The 22,167-nt window shown below is 34.1% G+C and overlaps 1 protein-coding gene across 1 annotated transcript in view; it reads left to right on the forward strand.

Moving 5' to 3' along the window:
* LOC136028665 (angiotensin-converting enzyme-like) overlaps positions 1-22,167 on the forward strand; it is a 97,514-nt gene that overhangs the window by 63,317 nt on the left and 12,030 nt on the right. The window contains exons 10-11 of the mRNA XM_065706492.1: positions 5,740-5,884; positions 9,043-9,144. Of these exons, the coding sequence (XP_065562564.1) occupies positions 5,740-5,884; positions 9,043-9,144 (247 nt within the window). The remainder of the gene's footprint in view (positions 1-5,739; positions 5,885-9,042; positions 9,145-22,167) is intronic.

Below are 22,167 nucleotides of genomic sequence, written 5' to 3' on the forward strand. Positions count from 1 at the left end.
GGTCTTCTAACTGATTATGTCTCTGTTCATCACTTTTGTTTCATATTTCTTTGTTCTTCATTTCAGATTTTAACAAATTAAGACATTTTTTTTCAATTCCCAATACTTTAGCTGCTCTGAGTAGTCATGTCTCATTTGATGGTACGGGTTGTTTATTTTCACCCATTGTGAATTTACATTTTTTGGGTTCTTCTCCTTGTCTTATTTACGTTTGATGATTTAGGTGGCTGGAAAAAATTCCTCTTGTTCGACGAATCATAATTTATAACAATTGAGAATTTTCGTCTTTTGGGTTTTCTTTTAGAAATATTTTTTTATGCTTAAACTATTTATTATACCATTCATGAAAAAAAAAAAAAAAAAAATAAAAACAGTTCTGCTCCATAGTACTCCATTTTTTCCGGTTGGTGTTTATTTCGTTTCACGCTCAGGCGTTTTGGCTTGCGAATTCAGGATTGCCTGCAAGGACTTGTTGGCTATGTGTCAATTCTCTGACACGGCATTCCACCTACCTCTAGATCAGGGCTTCTTAAACTGTGGGTCGCGACCCCCAGGGGGGTACCCAGTACCCAGACGCCGCGTCGCCTTGGGCTTACAGGTTACACATTCTGTTTGTACTTCAGTTTGGACTCAGCTTTGTCTTCGTTGTGACATGTGTATTTACTGTGTAATTTTCAGTTGGTGTTTTTAATTATTACGTTAAAGTTCAACTACATTTTGTTTAATTATTTAACCATCATGGATAAATGGCTAATTAAAATTCCAACTAATAAGTATGCAACGCCGTCACAACCAAGTTGCAGTGCTTCAAATCCGACTTTTAGCAAAACAAAAAAAAGAAAATATGACGAATCATATTTCAGTATGGCTTCACTTGCTCTTCTCACAACAATGAAGAAGAACCAGTGTGCTTAATTTGCAAAGAAGTTTTGGCTGCAGAAAGCATGAAACCGTCAAAACTGCAACGACATTTGAATACTAAACATGCAACGTTATCAAAAAAGCCAATGGAATGTTTTGAGCGTCTTTTGCAAACATCAAATAAAGAAAAGAACACTTTGGAGAAGTATGTTACTTTGAATGATAAATATCTATTGGCATCGTATGAAGTTTCGTATTTGATAGCAAAAACGAAAAAGCCTTTTACTATTGGAGAGCAACTTTCACTACCTGCAGCTATAAGAATGTCTGAAATTGTTCATGGAAAACAGTATGCTGCTGAAATTAGTAAAATTCCATTATCAAATGACACTGTCCAAAAGAATTTCAGACATTAGTAATGATCAATTTCAACAGCTTCTTATGAGGCTTAAAGACAGCTCAAAGTTTGCAATACAACTGGACGAGTCGACAGACATTTCAAAAATGGCACAGTTGTTACTTTTTGTAAGACATATTTATGAGGGAAGAATTCATGAAAATATACTGTTTTGTCGTCCTCTGGAAGGTCATACTCGTGGAAAAGATATATATAAAAAAGTAAATGAGTTTTTAGAAAAAGATGGATTAAATTGGAAAAATTGTGTTGGTGTGTGCACGGACGGTGCTGCAGCAATGACCGGACAAGATCCTGGTTTTACAGCATTTGTTAAAGCTGGAAATGATCATATTACATTTACACATTGTATGATTCACCGAGAGGCACTTGTTGTTAAAAAAATTGCACCAGAATTAAACACAGTGTTTTTTGATGCAGTCAAAATCATTAACTTTATTAAAAGTCGAGCACTTAATAGTCGATTGTTTAAAAATTTGTGCATTGATATGGATTCGGATTATACAAGTTTATTGCTACATGCTGAAGTTAGGTGGCTATCAAGAGGTCGAAGTTTGAAACGATTATTAACTTTAAAAGATGACGTTCTTATATTTCTAACAGAGCAAAATTCTAATTTGGCCGATTATTTTCACGATAATTTATGGCTTCTCAAGCTATGCTATTGGGCAGATATTTTTGATAAAATCAATGATATGAATTTATCAATGCAGGGAGTCTGCATTAATATGTTTATGTTAAAAAATAAACTTGAGGCCTTTGTTAAAAAATTCTTATATGGAAGAACAGAGTGGAAAGTGGATCGCTCGAAATGTTTCCATTTACTGACGAGTATATAATTAGTAACAATATTCCAAAAAAAGATACTCATATAACAAAAATTATAGTTAATCATTTGAAAGAAATGGAAGTTTACATGCAAAGGTATTTTCCCAATGATATCGATACACAACAATGGATTTGCAATCCATTTTCAGTTGAAATGGAAGAAATTAATTTTTTAAACTTAAAAGCACAAGAAGAATTTGCCGAGTTAACAAGTGATACTACCTTGCGACTCAGATTTTCTCAAGTGCCTGTGCATGAATTTTGGATAGAAATCAAATCAGAATATCCCCTACTATCGGATATGGCAATGAACAAATTACTGCCATTTTGTACAACATATTTATGTGAATCAGCCTTTTCCACATTAACTTACATAAAATCAAAATACCGTTCAACTTTAATAAACGTTGAAAATCTATTACGATCTGCACTGACTCAAATTGAGCCTAGATTTAATTATTTATGTGAAAATAAACAATCAAATCCGTCACATTAATATTGTTTTATGTTAATAATATGTTTTTATTAAAAAATTGTTACAAAAGTTTATTTTTTCTATTGAATATATAGATATAGTTTTATGTCATTCTATTTATTGTGTTTTATTACGACCAGTATCCCGTCAACGTTTCCAATTATATATATATGTGAAATGAATGGGCACGTATTCTTTAATCCTTATTTTATCTGTATTGTAAATTAGTGCGATATTACATCTACATCTACGGTTAATATATATTTAATTATATGGAGGAGGGGGTCGTTTAAAATTTCCTAAACTTGAAGGGGGTCGCTATATAAAAAAGTTTAAGAAGCCCTGCTCTAGATTATAAGCGGCCAAGCCTATTAGGCTTAGGTTTTACTTGTTGGCCTGTGAGCAAGCAAATTTAGTCCCAGATTTCGCATACAAGTTCAATGGACATTGTCCGTCACGCGTCAACCCAAAATCAATCCTATCTTTCATCCCTTAGTTCTATGACTATTTACCTTAGTTCTGCCCTAGGACTGACGTATGATACATAGTCTTATCTATCAACAAATGAAATGACATCATTTTTATACAATCCTAAAAAAGGCTTATGCCAGATTTGCCTCTCCTTCACTCGGACTATCTGTATTGACTTTTTCTACAGTTAGCCATGGCTTGATGCTTGTAATTCCTTGATTTTAATTCAAAATCAACGGATCAGCAATTCAAAAACATCGTGTTTTTATATGCCAGCCTGCAATGTCGGAGATCACTACTTCAAATGCAACTGACAACATATTTTATAAAGTACTTCCGTAATCGTTATGGAATTTGCCAGTTTGTTTGTATTTTGCGTGATCTATTTTCATATTTTATGCATATTTTTTTGGTATATAAAAGAGAAATCGGCTAATTTGAACCATAAATTTAAAACAGTTCCTGGTAACGAACTGTAGTAAGAAGTAACGCGATTCATTAGTAACCCAAACTCTAAAAAACGGCATTTTGATATCAACAGATGCATCACAAGAATTGGATTTTTATGCTGATTACAAATATATGAAATATCAAACAATCTTATTGGCTGTTGCCCATTAATACGGACAGCCACAGTCCGACAAATCTTTGAGGACAGACGTGTGAGGTTGGATAAACATCAAGCAATCTTAATGGCTGTTGGTCACTAATACAGACTGGCACAGTCCGAAAAACCTTTGAGGACAGACGTGTGAGGGCGGATAAACATCAATCAATCTTAATGGCTGTTTGGCAGTAATGCAGTTTGCAATCTTAATCGTGTAATGGCTTAATGACAATATTTAGGCTATTTGCTATGGTGTGTTCTTAGTTCGTTTTTACTGATATTGCACCCACTTCCCCTTTTTCTAAGGTATTTCCATTAAAAATAGTTGTTCTTATATTCTTATTGAAAATAGTGACTCATTCCCCCTCTAGATTTGGGAAAATTCCTTTTACTCCTCCTAGTTTTTGGTGAATTGACGCCACTGAAGGACTGCTGGGCTTACCTACCTCTTATGCAGGAAAAATGAATATTTATGTGTTCAAGAGTGTTCGTGGTAACGAACTGTAAGTAAGGAGCGACAGGGCTCAATAGTGACCAAACTTGAAAAACATAGTTTTGATAACAATAGATACGTCAAAAGAATTGAATTTTTATACTGAATGAAAATTATCAAGTTCCTCAAATCTAATGCAGCCTGTCAAAAGTTACAGGGCTAAGAAAATTTTACCAATTTGTGAAAAAGGGGGAAAACACCCTCCAACAATATAAGCGATATTATTGAAAATCACACTAAGCTTCAGAATATTTGAGAACCCTACTGTAAAGTTTTCTAGCTTCTACATGCAAACATGTGGAAGTTTGCATTTCCGACCAGAAGAAAGATCACAGATGCGTATTTATTTGTGTGTTTTTCCCCGAGAGTTTATCCTAGAAGATCGTACAACGGCTCATTTGATCAGGCATCAAAAGTTCTAGTGCGCTTTCTAAGTGACCAAAAAGATCCACATATCTTTTTCTCCCGAAGTCATCCATCAAAAATTTTAGATAGACATTTGATTCAGCATAGTTGAAAAATCCGATAATTGCACCTTTGGGGATAACATGATCCCCAATACTCCTTATAGAAAGGGCTTTAAGGCATAAGCTACGCAACTTGCCGTTGCTCATACGAAATCTTTTTGGGGGAGTGGGAATTTTTTTGCGGAGGGCGATTGTCCATGGAGAGCCTCTTCTGTGATGAGGAAAGTTTCCGGGGGAATTTCACAGGAGAAATTTATATGGAGGGGGGGGAGGATTTCCTGGTAATATTGGAAAAACGATGATAAATTAAATTAAAACACAAGATTTTTTTCAGCTGAAAATATGGAGTAACATTAAAACCTAGAACGAATACAAATTATTCCGTATATGAAAGGGCCTACCCCTCCTCAATTCCCCGCTCTTTATGCTAAAGTTTTGACGACTTTAAAAAGCTTCATGCTCTAATTATGTTTCATGATTCGTTCTGAAAGATTCATGACAAAAAGTCATGCTGTAGCGACATATTTAGAATGGGCAGTCGTTTTAAAGGGGGATTAATTTCTTTTTGTTTCAAGTTTTAATGTTGCTCCTTACTTTCACAGGAAAAATCCTGTTTATTTTTATTTTCCTGTCTGGATCTGATAACTTTCTATGTTTCAGAGGCCGCATAGAAGTAAAAAAAAAAAAATTTAGGTTGAAATTACCATATCAGTCAGTACTTTAATCGCATTCATAGTCTTTCTTAACAATAACTCTTTGAGTAGTCACATATCCTAGGATGCGAAAACATAAGATGAATGTAATGTTATGACCATTTGAGGTTTTTGCGGCAGTAAACGAAGCAAAAGATGTTTCCGGTCAATTATTTGCTTTTAGAACGTGAATCTACTGACAATTTGATGCTTATAAAGTCGACAGAAAAAGCCATCGGAAAATTTACGGATGTCGGGGTAAAAAAATTATCTTTTTGAGAACCAAGAGCCTATCGAGCAAAGTGGAAAACGTTAGCTGGTAATAGTTGCGTTGGCTAGTTGAGTAAAGTCTGAATTCCTCTTAGACTAGACAACTAACTACCGCTAATCCATAGCGATGATTAATTTGGTGTTTTGCCCTTTATTGCAGAAGTGGATATTAATTTCTTACTTCAGCAAGCTTTGAATACTGTGTCAACTCTCCCTTTTCATCTTGTTCAAGATTCTTGGAGGTGGAAAGCCTTCCGTGGGGACTTTCCTGTTGAACGGTGGAATGACGAATACTGGAAACTGAAGTAAGTAGAATAACTTAATAACTTGGGGGACGAGCTTTCTATAAGATGATGATGATATGAATTTGTATTTTATCAGTATCAGCTCTCTTTGAAAATTTTTACCTCTCACCTATCCCTTCAAAATATGACAAATCACAAATGGTTGTCTTAAGCAAACTTTGACGGCTTCGTCATCTTTCATCTCAACAAGTGGCTCAGTCATCTCTTACTCTTTTTTCTTCTTTTTTTTAGTAAAGAATCAACTTTGTGCTCCTTTTATTTTCAACAGAAACCGCTTTGGGGTAAGAATGCCTCGCTTCAAATTTTGTATTTTCATTGCAACTTTATTTCATTGTAAGTAGTTACCTACTAGAGGATCCCATGTCACACATATCTCTTCAATTCCCGGTACCGGAACTTTTTTTGAGCAACTGGGCATTAGACAAATGCTTAGTAGGCTATTTTTTCTTCAAGGTTTGAGATTTTTTCTTCGAGATGTTACTTTCAAGATAATTTCTTTAAGATGTTTTCCCATTTGACTAAAGCTATTCAAAACAAAATCATATTACATCTACCCTGTTAGATGATCAACAATTTATTGCGTAAGCCGAGTAACGGGAAAACTTACCTTGCCGCTTGTATCCATGAGTCTTTTGTGCAGTGAATCGTAAAACCCTGCACATAAACAAACCTATGTGTAGGCCAAGTAACGGGACACATCCAGTGTCTGTACCCATTAGAGTTCTTGAACTAAAACAAATAACCCCCTTGTCTCCAGATTACGAAGGTCTTTGGAAGCAAAACAAATGGCATTGACCTTCAAATTTACATTACTGACAAGGTCGTTTGAATTTACATAAGTAAACATTACACCAATATCTTGAAACGTCCTGAGGATTCTTCTTATCTGTCCAGCAGGATCCATAAGGCTTTTAAATAATTAATTTAAATAATTAATTAATTTTAGTATTTGGTTTTTGTATCCATGAGATTTCTTGGACCATGACATGCCCTCGTGTAAGCCCTACAAAAACAAATGTCGTTAACCCTCAAAACTGCAACACCTACATTTAAATTTCTATAAGTAATCATTAGAATAACGTCTTGGAGAAGGTCCCGAGTGAAAAAAAATCTCGAAAAAAAATCTTAAAAAAAACATCTCGAAGAAAAAAAATATCAAAAAAAATATCTTGAAGAGAAAACCTTGAAGAAAAATGGCTTACTAAGCATTTGCCTAATATCCAGTAGCTTAAAAAAGTTCCGGTACCGCAAATCGAAGAGATATGTGTGTCATGGTATTCATTTAGAGGTAACTACTATTGCACAACTTAAACTTCTATACTTTAACAATCACAAATAATTAAATAAAATAAACAACACAATAACAGTGAATAAAAAAGAAAGCAAAGGTGAAGAAATTGAAAGTCTTGTAACAAAAAATAAAGAAAGAATCCAGTTTATATAAGTTATTAAATCTAAACGGAGCAGCGATTGCTTTGAAACAATAAATGAAAGTTAAAACGAAAAAAAAAATCCAAATTCAGAAGTCATAAATTTCAGAAAAACATAAATTACTAAACATGGTCGGTGTTGCCACTCTTAATACACCTCAAAAGGCTAAAGTGGCATATGTAGCTTACTACAAACTAAATAGATTTCTTCAGTTGGTAGTTTTGTTTAACCATTTGTTGTGTTTTTTTTTTAAGTGAACGAATGAAATGTATTCAGAATTTAGGAAAAAGTGGTGGAAATAGGTCTTTTTGAAACACTGAAATTAATTAACTGCTTTAAATATGTCAAATAGAGAAGCTATGCTTCAAATAATTTTTGCCACCCCTAAAACCCATCGGAAAGTTAAAACATCATTTGTATATACTAAAAATGTATTAAATAGCCAAGGTTGAAATTCTAATCTAGTCAATTAGTTTTATATATATATATATATATATATATATATATATATATATATATATATATATATATATATATATATATATATATATATATATATATATGCGCCAGGAATACATTGAAAGGAAAACAAACCATCGATGAAAATATTCTATAGTAAACTAATAAACTATATCAATTGCTTCAAAAACACTGATTGGGAAAAAGAAATTTCTAGAAGTTTGAACACTAATTAATTTTTAAGATATTTTATTCATAGTTAAATTCTTAAATAGTATAAACAGTAAATATAAAATTGTCAAATTGCATAAATTAATTATAAAATTTTTTTATACGTAAATTAATTATTAAAATGCATGAAAATATACTGTTTTCTCAATGTAGTCATTGCTTAGAGGATACAATACTTTTTTGAGACACAATTTTCAATCACTCATCAGTGTTTTGCATAAAATCATTTCTTCATAGAACCAAAAACTGGGTGAAATAAAGGAATCTTCTTTATTTTTATGTTTATATACATTTCCCATCTTATTTTATCCACCCCATATCTACTTAGAATAGAATGTAGTTTACATCTCAGCAGTAACTAATTTTCCAATGTTATTTATTAATTGTTATTTAAACTATCAATTTGCATCAATTTTTCATAGCTTGTTAAATAGCATAGATTAATTATATATGCTTTGCACAGGCAATCCCTGTAAACTATGTTTCCGCTTGTACCCTAGAAAAGTTTTCTCATTCGTGTGAATGTTTTTGTCGAATGTTTCTATGGAAAAGTAAGTTACAAGGAAGAGCTATATCCTGGAAAATATTATATTGGATTATGTCTCCAGGATTTACCAGCTTATGTATAAAATAAATTGAATAGACAAGTTCATTTAATATAAGGGACACAGCAATTTTTTTAATGAGAAGGCCATGACTACATTACACTCCCTTATAAAGATCTACTTTACGAAGCCTCTGTTTAAGTAAAAAGTAGTTTAGAGTTGAGGAGTAAGACATAGTTGACAAATCAAAAAGCAGCTCTCGCTATGATCTATTCTCTTTTTTACTATATATATTTCCTTTTCTTCCTACCCTTCTATTCTCTTTTTTCTCTATATATTTCCTTTTTTCCTTCCCCTTTTATTATATAGGCACACTTTTGACCGTTATGGCAACAATCTTTTAGGGGAAAAAATGTGTTTTGTTCTCTTGAAGACTTATAAAAGATTACTGTTGAATTGACCAGTTTGAATTCACATGTATTTTACTTCTAGAGAAGAAATTGTAGGCGTTAAGGCACCTACAACAAGAGACTCTATGAAAGACCTCGACATTACAGCAATCTTTCATGTAAATCAAGATTATGACATGATCAGGTAACGCATTTTGTTGGTATTTTCTTTGGTTTCTTATATTTCAGGTCAATGACCCAGTTCAATCTGAATTTATGCGAAATACACAATATCCTAATTTTGCATGCATGTTGATTTTGTATGGTATTCAATCAAAAAATTATTTTATTAATGAAATTAAAGAGTCCATTTAAACCATGAAATAATACCCTAAATATGATGGTGCTGCCATTCTCTTTTTCGCAGTCCCCTTGTCCCCGTTTTCGCAGTAAAGGATACTTTTTTGCCCCATTATTCTGAGAATGAATATTGTTCATCTATGTGTGTCTTCTTTACAAATTAAAATGATCGTCAAAATTGTTTTGAAGAGTAGTCGATGAAGAGTTGATCGGTCCAATTATAAGTCACACATCCCATCATATTACCTTTTTTGTTTCAAAATTACTGTTTTGTGGCACTAAACGATAGAAAAAGCCATATTGCTGCGGTGTGTTAAGAAGAGATGAGGGGATCAAAACCTCCTGTTTCGGGTTTTAGACCAAGGAAAATCGATTGGCTATCTTAACATGAAGATTGATGTTTTTTGCCACAAAATAGCAGGAAACGGCAATTTGCTATGGCACAATATCTTTTCTTAAGATCTACAAATGCCCTAAATATGGCGATTTACTTTCAAATAAGCCCTCTCTCAACTTTCTATAACGACTGGTTTTATCTGATCACCCCTGAGGGAAAAAGAAAAACAAGTTGACACACCAATGCTTTTAGTGCAAAAAAATTATTTTTGTTGTTCTTCAAGGTGGGGTGAGGCTGTAATTTTCCTGTTTGAAGTTTTTCGATTATGACAATTTATATGGTGCAGTTTATATTTCAATTAAGCGCCATTTTTGATGGGTTTTGGGCTCGTTTTCAAAATTAGTTTTCACAATAAATTTTGCTATACAGATTAATCAAAATAGTAGATACCCTTCCTGAATCAGCTACAAAAAGCAATTTTTTCCTCCCTTGAAAGTCGTTTTCGAGGCATTTTTGTTTTTATTTTCAGTTACCAAGGGCAGTGGTTCACTCCTTACTAGGTTTAGCTATTGCTGAAACCGTGATGTATTACTTGACTTTTCTTTTAAGAACTTTATTTTTGGAAAAATTTCATATAAATTAATTCTTTTTTGTTTTTAATTGATATTTTTTTAATAGACTGAATATTCCAAATTATTTGTCGATGTTCTGCATTAGGATTTTTAATTTGGACGTAATTTTGCAACAAAAATTAATAATAGATTTACTACACAGTTTTGGGTGGATATGGAGGAGGACCCATCCTATTACAAACTTGAACGCAGACCAATGAGATCAACGATTTAATTATCAAGTTATTTTTGGATTGTGTTTTGGTTCAACTGCTTGTTTATTTCAGGAGAAATAAAATAAATTAAAAAAATAAATACCTTACAAAACTTGACTTTTATGGCGGATCCAAACATTTAAAATTCACTAACTTTAAAGTTGCCTCAAAAAGAGTTACGAGCCTGAGAAAATTTGCTCTATTTAGGAAAACGGTAATAACCCCCAAAACGCATACAATCCTGAAAGGTGTAGAATTACACCTTTAAATTCAGCATTTCTGAGGACTTATTGCTGAGGCTTCAAGTCCCTATTTATAATCGAAGTTTTTGAACTGAAATGAAGAAGCAACAGTAGGAAATAAAACGAAAAGACATTATTACATATGTGAGGGAGATTTGACCCTCCTTAATACCTCGCTGTTTTCGCATTTAGTACTTAGTTCTCTTTGTACTTTTGAAAAAGCTTCTTATTCTAACGAAGCGGTTAATTTCGGATTGTTTTCCAAATCATGCCAGAAATCTTCCCTCTCCGGAGAACTTTCTCGGAAACACGCCCCCCCCCCTATAGTGGAAAGTTACTCTCCTAGAAAGTACTTCCATGAAGGATTTCTCCCGCGGAACCCCATCCCTATGAAAAAATCCTCTAGATGATTTAAAACCAGTGAAATTTTCCCCCGGAAAACTGACCTTAGTATCATGACATATAAAATTGAATCGGAAAAGAGATAGTAGGACAAACAAAAAGAGTTTCCTATAGGAATTTTGGCAAACGTTCCCAGAGTAAATTTCTCCTGGAAAATTCGACACCCAGAAGCTTCCCTCTCAACAGAAAATTATTCCCTTGGAAAATCCTCCCAACATAAAATGCACTCCCAAACCCCCAAATAAAATGTCTGTATACTTCCCAATAACAGACAATATACCTAGCAATGGGTGAATTCCGTAACCTACAGAAATTTCCCCAGTGGATCAGGGGTGGGGGGACTTGTTATCCCCATTGACTTAGTTATTAGTTATATATATATATATATATATATATATATATATATATATATATATATATATATATATATATATATATATATATATATATATATATATATATATATATATATATATATATATATATATATATATATATATATATATATATATATATTTTTCTCAAAGTAATGTTGTGCAAAAGTTAAATTTTGATCTTAAGAGTCTTGCTTGAGGGGGGGGGGTGTATCCCTCCTCACATTCTTGGTAACGCTGGTATGCTAATAAAAAAAGTAAAGAAATTACATTTTTTTTCAAATGTACAGATTTTAAAATTGCCCATTAAAATCTATTAGAATACGGAATTTTACGTAATTTTGGAAATAAGAATGAAATTCTCCCAAAAATAATGTTGCACGAAGCAACATTAAAATTTAAAACGAACAAAATTATTCTGCATATTAGGGAGGCTTCCCCCTCCTTAGCCCTCGCTTTTCACGCTAAATTTGGCGTTTTTTTTCTGTTCAGATGATGACTGCTCAAACACAGGGGCTGCAACATTGGAATAAGAAATGAGGAGGAGGCACCTCCTCCTGAGGAGGAGGCACCCACCCATACAGAATTATTTCTGTTCCGATACTTGTTAAATATCTCGACCACACGTTGTTTTCTCTCTATAATAAATCGGGGTTCTATTTGTATCTCTATATGCACTCGGAGATAATCAGCTTATTCTGAGAGAACTACACATGCAGGTATATTTTAATGAAATATTTAACATCAAACAGTTCGTGGCAACGAACTCTAGTAAGGAGCGACCCGGCTCAATTGTAAACGAAACTCTAAAGGTGGAATTTTGATACTAATAAGATACATCAAAAGAATCGAATTTTTATGCTGATTTTAAATACATAAGTTTCATCAAATTTAGTCTTACCCATCAAAAGTTAAGAGAAAATTTGCTTTATTTTGGAAAACAGGTGATACCCCCCCCCCAAAAAAAAGACATAGAATTTTAAAGAAAATAACACCATCAGGTTCAGAGTATCAGAGAACCCTACAGTAGAAGTTTTAATCTCCTATCAAAAAAAATATTGCATTTCGTACTTTTTGCCAGAAAACCGATCACAGGTGCGTTTTTATTTTTTATTTATCCATTTTTTCCCAGGGGTGATTGCACTGACCCAGTGGTCCTAGAATGTCGCAAGAGGGCTTATTCTAATGGAAATTAAAAGTTGTAGTGCCTTTTTTAAGTGACCAAAAAATTGGAAGGTAACAAGGCTCCCTCCTAAGCTCAAGTTTTCCCAAAGTCAACGGATGCAAATTTTGAGATAGCCATTTTGTTCAGCATAGTCAAAAAACTTAATAACTATGTCCTTGGGGATGACTTGCTCCCTCACACTCCCCGGGGAAGGGGCTGCAAGTTACAAACTTTGACCAGTGTTTACGCATAGTAATGGTTATTGGGAAGTATACAGATGTTTTCAGGAGGATTTTTTTGGGTTGGGTGGGGGGCGGCTGAAGGGAAGGGATTGTGTGGAAGGAACTCTTACTAGAGGAATTTGTCTTGGGGAGAGAGAATTTCCATGAAGGGGGTGCAGGATTTTCTAGCATTATTTAAAACAAAAAACAATGAAAAAATAAATATGAAAAAGTTTTTTTTTTCAATTGAAAATAAAGAGTAGCATTAAAACTCAAAACGAATAGGAATTATTACGCATATGAGGGGCTCATCTCCTCCTAAATACCTCGCTTTTTGCGCTTAAGTGTTTTTATTAATTTCAAATATTTATTCTAGGGGTCTTTGTGATTCAGGGGTCATTCTTAAGGAATTGGGAACATTCTTAAGGAACAAAATTTAGGCTTTAGAGTAAAGAGCGAGATATAAATGAGGGGGCATACACCCTCGTATACGTAATAAAAATATACGAATTTAGAAGTTCGTTATGTAGACTAATTCGTAAGTTATGTATATTTTTTACTAGTAAAAACGTTGGTAAAAAATTAATAGTTCTAGTTGCCTTTCTAAGTAACCAAAAGATTGGAGGGCAAGTAGGCAACTCTCCGACCCCTTTTTTCTCAAAATCAACCGATCAAAACTAAGAGAAACCCATTTAGCCAAAAAAGAATGATATACATATTTCGTTTTAATTATTCATGTGTGGAGAGCCAAAATCAAAACATGCATTAATTCAAAACCGTTCATAAATTAAATGAAAAAAAAAATATATTTTAACTGAAAGTAAAAATTGACACAAAAATTTAAAACGAACAGAAATTAATCCGTGTATGAAAGGGGTTGTTCCCTCCTCAACGCCCCGCTCTTTACGCTAAAGTTTCTTACTGGTTTAAAAAGTAGAGCTTAGAGAAAGAGTCAAACTTTAGCGTTAAGAGTGGGGCGTTGAGGAGGGAACAGCCCCTTTTATATAAGGAGTAATTTCTGTTTGTTTTAACTTTGAATGTCGCTCCTTACTTTCAGTTAAAAAACTTATTTTTTTGTATTTAATATAGAGTAGGTATTTTGTTAGGTTAGTTATTTAATATACTACATTTTGGTTGGCAGGATTTACATAATTTTCTGTTGTAGTTTCCATAATTTTTTTTTTTACTAAAATATTATATTTCCTTCATATTTTAATATATATTATTATGATTAACATAACTTTACTTCTTGAGTGTGGTCGGGATATATAACAAGTACCTCTATTCCTTTTAAATCTAATGTTGCCCCCTACTTTCATTTGCAAAAATAAATTTTTTCCATTTCATCGCCATAAAAAACTTATTCTTTTGAATGATGTATAGTTATCAGAAATTCTTTTTTGACTTTTTCCTATTAGACCTTTTACTATGTTACTATTAGCAAGAGTCGTTCCTTAAAGACAATTTTTTTTGTACCACGAACTGGTTCATTCTTCAACTGGGTCCGAAACCAGGGTTGCCACCCAGTCAAAAAATATTTGATTCTTGAAGAAAATAAATCGGCACATAAATCACTAGATTATTGACTAGAAATAACTAGAGATATAATACTCTTTTTCACTGTAATTAATAATTGTTTTGTTTCTTTGTCACGTTCTATACAGCCGAACCTACGGGAAGGGGTTAAAATTACCCCCCCCCCCCTAGATGTGAAAAGATACTTTTAGACCGATGTTTTTTTTTTCAAGTGAAAAATACCTTTGAAATTTTGAAAAATGCCTTTTTGCATCTTTATCCAGAGAATAGAATGAAATCCTGGCTCCCTCCCTGTATTTCCCCGAATTGGTACCCTTGACTTATACCCCGATCACTGAAAATTAATTATCAGTGATCTAATCGAAGCATTTGTTTTTTTCTTTTTAATTTTTTTTCTTGTCGATTCATAACCCCGATTTTTCCCCCAAAAGATTTGAAACTCTTTTCTTTTTACTTTAGGTGAGTTTAAATAATTACTGGTACAGAGCGACAACTTTGAAAATGGCCTTTCTAAATTTTTATGGGAAAAATTTGTCCCACCCTGCACAAGTTTCGATAAGCATCGGTCTTTCTACGTCTTTAATGAAAAAAGAGGTACTTGTAATTATACGGAACAGACCCAAGAAGTCAAGTTATGTCAGCTTAATGAAATTCGCCAGATTATGATGAAAATATAATACTTTAGTTTGTATAATAATATGATTTGGGCTATATATTTGCAAATTAAGGGGTGTGGGGGTAAAGAAACCTAACCTAACCTTACCCCCACCCCGCCCCCTAGCGCACATATATACATATAGCCCAATTTATTCAAGTCCAATGCATTCTGTACCCATTAAATGTCTTTGTGGCTATGAAGATGGTTTTCATAGATAATAAATTATCCTTATTATCCCTAGCATATTAGCCTTAGGATACTTTCATCCCCAGACCTATGCTCAGGGCCTGAGTTGGTCCTGTTAAATCTAAATGCATGATTGTTGAACCTTTCAACTATGCTAAACAAAATGGCTATTTCATACTTTTGATGGATAAATATTTGGGGGAAAGAGACGTGGGAGGGGGGCTAGCAGGCGTCCGATCTCTTTGATCAAATACAAGGGACATCATAAATTTTAATTTCTGTTCAAAGGATCGATCTACTACTACTACTACTAATAACTCACTGCAGCACCAAGCCGCCTGAGGCCAACACAGCTACGCACGCTCCTCCTCCAACCTAATCTATTTAAAGCCTCCCTCTTTACACCCTCCCAGGAAGTTCCCATTTCCTTTAAATCCTTATTTATGACATCCTCCCAACCCAGACAAGGACGACCTGCTTTCCGTGTAGCCCCAGACGGTTGGCCAAAAAGGACAATCTTTGGTAATCTGTCATCCTTCATCCGTAGAACGTGGCCTAGCCATCTCAACCTTTCTTTCATTATAGCCCCAGAAAGCGGGATTGAACCACACTTTTCGAACAACCTACTGTTTGAAATACGGTCAGTCAGCCGGTTACCCAGAACAATCCGTAGGCAATTTCTCTGGAAAACATCTAGTAAATTTTCATCTGCTTTTCGGAGTGTCCATGCTTCAGAGCCATATTTGACCACTGTCATCACTGTAGCTTCCAATATTCTAATCTTGGTTTGTAGGCTTATCTTTCTATTCTTCAAAACTTTTTTTAACTGTGAAAAAACACCCTGAGCTTTAGCTATTCTACTTTTAACATCTTCACTGCTCCCACCATCTTTACTAATAATACTACCAAGGTAACTGAAGCTCCCAACCTGATCAATCTTTTCGTTACCTAAGGTCACCTGTTCATCTTCACTTATTCCTAACCTTAGTGACTTAGTCTTCTTAACATTAATTTTCAAGCCTATTTTAGCACCCTGAACTCGTAAAACCTCTAAAAATTCATTCATTTTGCTCACACTTTCATCTAATATGCTTAAATCATCAGCATAATCTAAGTCCAGGAGCGTTCTTCCTCCCCATTTGATTCTATGGTCTCCAATTGCCTTTCCTGTGCTCCTTAAGACGAAGTCCATCAAAATGATCCGTATAAAGGGGGATAGAACACAACCCTGCTTAACTCCTGATTCAATACAAAACCAGTTACTAACCCCATTTCCTACCTTAACCGCAGCAGTATTATTCTCGTACATAGCACAAATCACTTTAATGTATTTGTATGGTATACCATATAACGATAAGACCTTTGTTAACGCTGTTCTATCAACAGAATCGAAAGCTTGCTCATAATCGATAAAACTAAGGACCAAAGGTGTTTGACAACGAAGGGACTTCTCAATTATTAACCTAAGAGTGAAAACATGGTCGACACATCCTCTACCTTTTCTAAAACCGCATTGTTCTTCCCTTAAAACTTTGTCTACAGCATGTCTCAGTCTAAAAAGTATCATATTACTCAGTAATTTGCTACCTACAGAGACCAGACTAATGCTCGACAAAGGATCGATCACCCCATAAAAAAAAAAAAAAAAAAAAAAAAAAAAAAAAAAAAAAAAAAAAAAAAAAAAAAAAAAAAAAAAAATTAACATACATCCGTGATTTTCCTTCTGGCAAGTAATACGAAATTCAACACTTTTGCAGATAGGGGATTGGAACCACAGATAGGGGATTGGAACCCACATAGTGGGTCGGTCCGCTCTCTTTCAAAAATCAGGAAAATTTTCATAGTTTCTTAGCCTTTTATGGGTAAAACTAAGCTTGATTTAATCTTATATATTTGGAATCAATATAATAAGCCGATGATATATCGATTGATATAAAAATTCCGTTCTTAGTTTCGGTTACTATTGAGCATTGTAGCTCCATTCTTACAGTTCGCTACCACAAAATGTTTTATATGTTAGTGCATAAATCGAAAAACTGTTACAACTTTCTGAAACTATTACAATTTACAATACAAATATCCGAGGCTCTTGAATTAAGAGCCAATTCAAAATAACAAAAAAAGACGTATTTTAAGGAAAGTGAACTGGAATGAAAGCGGCCTTCAGTGTATAAAAATATAAAAGTAGCTTTTTAGTCCGCCTACTTTTTCCCATATGACACGTTCTCATTGAAATATGTTTTCCTTTTCACTCTCGCAAATTAGTTTGCTGATTATGTGAAATGTCTTAATTTAGATAAAAGGAAACGCGTTTCCCAGGAGGCTATAGACTTGGATAACAATTATAAAACTGTTTAAAATACCAAGCTTGAGTATCAGTTTAGGCTTCAAACTCACAATAGAGAGAATATACAGTAGCGACTTCTTTTTCCAAAACATAACACATATATCATATTGCGCGTAAAGACTCTGAGCCGTGTCGTCACCGTGTAGTTCAGATGCTCACCAAAAAACAGGTTTTCCATAAGCTCACCGTGATATGTACATCGGAACCGTGAGTATGCGAAGGCGGGGTATGAATCTTCTGTGGTTTTATATATGTGTGACATATTCATTGCCTAGTACATTGCGAGAGCTCATAGGAGAATACATTGCCTAGATGAGTACAGCCTTTGTCGCTACTGTCCATTCTCTCTACTGTGCTTCAACCTGGAAATATCTCTGTGTCAGTAGTGATAAATGATGATATTTGATTGTCGTAGATTCAAAGCTAAGAGCAAGACGGAGACAGTGTGATACTTTGACGTCCTGAGTTGCCCTGAAGGTTAAACATCTTCCGATGAAGAACCGATTGTATTACCAGAAATGGACAATATTGTCAATCTATTAGCCACCCTTAGAGTTGCTTTAGGAAAAAAATACCCGGTGGAAAAAATTAACACCATTCAGATATGTGACCGCCTACAGTTCTTGTGTCACTCAATCAGTGAAGAAAATGCTAGTTTTCTAAGGAGAGAAAATAAATTTTTAAAAAGAATAGATTCCCTATAGATGGGGATAACCAATAAATCTGAATCCCCTCTGACTGTCCCTCCAAAAAACCAATGACATCTTATTCTAGTGCTGTCAGAGGCAACCAAACATAATTCCTTATTTTAGAGCCCACAGAAAAAGCCCATAATGCTGAAAATACCGGTTGGTCGACAAAGATGAACATTTTAATGCACCACGTTACAAAAATCATTAGTGAAGATTAAAGAAAAGATGTGCTAAGACTGAGTCGTCAGGCCGAAACGGTAAAATAATTCAGGAAATAGAATCCCAGCGAGACCTCGAAACTGCAATGTCGGTCTTCTCCGGTAAATCAGAGACCACAAAATATACTTCTAAGGAAGTAAAGAAAAAATTACCCCGAATGATTTTACATTATCTACCTGATCTTGGCGAAGCCAACAATTACGTTCAGTATATAATAGAATCAAACCGAGTAATTGCAGATTTAATCAAAAATGGCAAAAAGTTAAACATAGTTACTGTTTTCAAGAAAAGACAGTCTCACAGTGTAATATTGGAAATTGGTCCAAAGGTTCGGTCCCAAATTTTAAATCAGCGTGGCATCAAAATAGGCTTTTTGATGACCCGCTGTGAGGACTGTACAATGTGTTTTATATATGGTCATACAACATCCAAGTGTACAGGATCTCAAGCTTGTTCCTGGTGTATAGGAAATCATACCTGTGAAAACTGACCCAAGCTTTATTCCAGCCGTCCATCTTCTGAATTTTTATATATAATAAGAATATTAAATTCGAGCCGCATACCTCCTTTGAATTTTCTAAATGTCCTGTGGCCCTTGAAATTATTAAATAAAAAACACAAATTTTTTAACTGTAAGTAAGGAGCGACATTAAAACTTAAAACGAACGTGTATGAAAGGGGCTGTTCCTTCCTCAACGTCCCGCTCTTTACGCTAAAGTTTGACTATTACTCTCAATTCTACTTTATAAAAAGGTAAATAGCTTTATCGTAAAGAGCGGGACGTTGAGGAAGGAACAGCCCCTTTCATACACGGAGTAATTTCTATTCGTTTTGAGTTTTAATGTTGCTCCTTACTTTCAGTTAAAAAACTTGTTTTTTTTATTTAATTTCTGAACGTTTTTGAATTAATGCATGTTTGATTTTGGCTCTCTGCAAATGAATAATTAAAACGAAATTTGCGTATTAATTTTTCTTTTGCTAAATGGCTTTCTCTTAGTTTTGATCAGATGATTTTGAGAAAAAGGGTGGGAGAGGAGGCCTAGTTGCCCTTCAATTTTTCGGTTACTTAAGAAGTCAACTGGAATTTTTAATTTTTAACGAACGTTTTTATTAGTAAAAAATATACGTAACTTACAAATTAACTTACGTAACGAACTTCTATATTCGTATATTTTAATTATGTATGGGAGGAGGTTTGCACCCTCTTTAATGCCTCGCTCTTTACATTAAAGCTTTAATTTTGTCCCAGTTCCTTAAGATTGACCCCTGAATCACAAAGGTTGTTGAATAGATAGTTGAAATTACTAAAAATACTTTAGCGTAAAGAGCGAGTTATTTAGGAAGATATGAACCCCCCATATGCGTAATTATCTCTGTTCGTTTTAATACTGGTCCTTGTTTTCCCGTGGAAAAAACTTTTTCATATTTAATTTTTCATTGTATTTTTAAAAATAATGCTAAAAAATCTTGCGCCCCCTTCATGGAATATCTCTTCTCCCATGATAAATTCCTCCAAGCAAAGATCGTCCCACGTAGCCCCATCCCATCAACCCCCCCCCCCCTCTCAGCCAAAAAATCCCACTAAAAAGGCCTGTACACTTCTAAATAACCATTACTGTACGTAAACGCTGGTCAAAGTTTGTAACTTGCAGCCCCTCCCCTGGGGAGTATGGGGGAGTAAGTCAGCCCCAAAGACATAGTTATTATGTTTTTCGACTTGGCTGAACGAAATGGCTAGCTCAAAATTTTGATCCGTTGACTTTGGGAAAAAATGAGTGTGGGAGGGGGCTTAGGTCCCCTCCATTTTTTTGGTCGCTTAAAAAGGGAACTAGAACTTTTAATTTCCATTAGAATGAGCCCTATGGTGACTTTCTAGAACCACTTGGTCGATACGATCACCCCTGGGGAAAACAAACAAATAAACACGCACCCGTGATCGGTCTTCTGGCAAAAGATACTAAGTTCCATATTTTTGTAGATAAGAGCTTGAAACTTCTACAGTAGAGTTCTGTGATACGCTGAATCCGATGGTCTTATTTTTGGTAAGATCAGATGAATTTGAGGGTGTTTCCCCCTATTTTCCAAAACAAGGCAAATTTTCTCATGCTCGTAACTTTTGATCAGTAAGACTAAATTTGATAAAACTTATATATTTAAAATCAGCATAAAAAATTCGTTTCTTTTGATGTATCTATTAGTATCAAAATTCCGTTTTTTAGGGTTTCGTTTACTATTAAGCCCGATCATTCCTTACTATAGTTCGTTACCACGAACAGTTTGAAAGAGAAGTTATCTAAAAATGTACTCTCCTATTAAGTTATGGCTTATATTCATGTCTCTAACTCTTTGTTGCTTTTGCTTTTTTGTTGGATGGTGTTGATGATATTTATGCTATGACCCTGTCATCTGAGCCAGAAAAGGCCCAATCTTTAAAATCGATGACAAATTTAATCCTTAAATCTTTATCTCAATCTAACCCTGTTTACTCTGCTAGTGCCAAGAGGTATTTTAGGTGGTGGACTCAGGAACTAAGTCTTCTTAGAAGAGAATACCGCCACCTTCAACGATTAAGTAGGCAGTATCTGTCAAATGACAGAGTAAATAATGTATAAAGTACTAAAAAAAAATAACATTTCGCAATTCTAAAAGCCAAATCAGATGACTGGAAAAAATTTTTATCAGCCAAAGGTGGCTCTGATTCATGGCACACAATACGTAAAATATGAAAAATCCAACAAGGATGTTGACGGCCGACCCGCAATAATAAAGATGACGGAACATACACTACCTCAATGACTAAGGCAAGAGCAGAACTTTTCTCTAAATGATTTCCTCGCGACAAGATATCCTGTGAAAGGGATAATCATAGCACTCTTAAACAAGAATTTTCAATCGTATTAAATAATAGTAAAAACGATGTAAATGAAGTTAGTCTAAGCGAACTGCAAGAAACTATAAGGAATACAAGCTCAATGAAATCAGCTGGTCCGGACGGGACCCTAAATTTAGTTTTGAAAAAAAATATCAATGTGTTATCACCTATTATGTTGAAAATTTTTAATGCTTGTCTGAAGCTTTCATATTTCCCCTATGAATGGAAAGTAGCAAATATTCTTGTAATTAGTGAAAACAATAAAAATAAAGATGGTCCTGTTTCTTCCTACAGACCTATTAGCTTGTTGTCTAATGTTGGAAAAATTTTTGAACGATTAATTTCGAATAGAATTAATTCCTTAAGTAATACTAGCAAATGGATCTCTGATTCACAATTTGGCTTTGTAAGAATAAGTCAACAACGGATGCAATAGATAATATATTATTAATTTACAAATATTCTTGCAATATTTACCTACTAGCTTATAATTGTGGAATTTTATAAAAAGCGAAAATTGTTCACGTCATGCTTGTTTTTTATATTAAAGGTGCGTTTGATAATCTTTGGGATACGGGTATTATAAAAAAGTTGATCGATCAAAATTGCCCTGCTGGTGTCTTAAACCTAATTTATAGTTATTTTTGGCTATTTGAAATCTGATTTATAGTTACTTGAGGCTATGACCTCACTTAAAGCAGTTCAAAAAGATTTGGAAATCAAAATCAAGGAAGGCCTCTGAACTGAAAGTAAGGCTTTCCTTATAAGTGTTTTCTGATTGCACTGATCCA

Source organism: Artemia franciscana, chromosome 7, assembly GCF_032884065.1.
Source record: "Artemia franciscana chromosome 7, ASM3288406v1, whole genome shotgun sequence".
In the NCBI taxonomy this organism is placed as follows: domain Eukaryota; kingdom Metazoa; phylum Arthropoda; class Branchiopoda; order Anostraca; family Artemiidae; genus Artemia; species Artemia franciscana.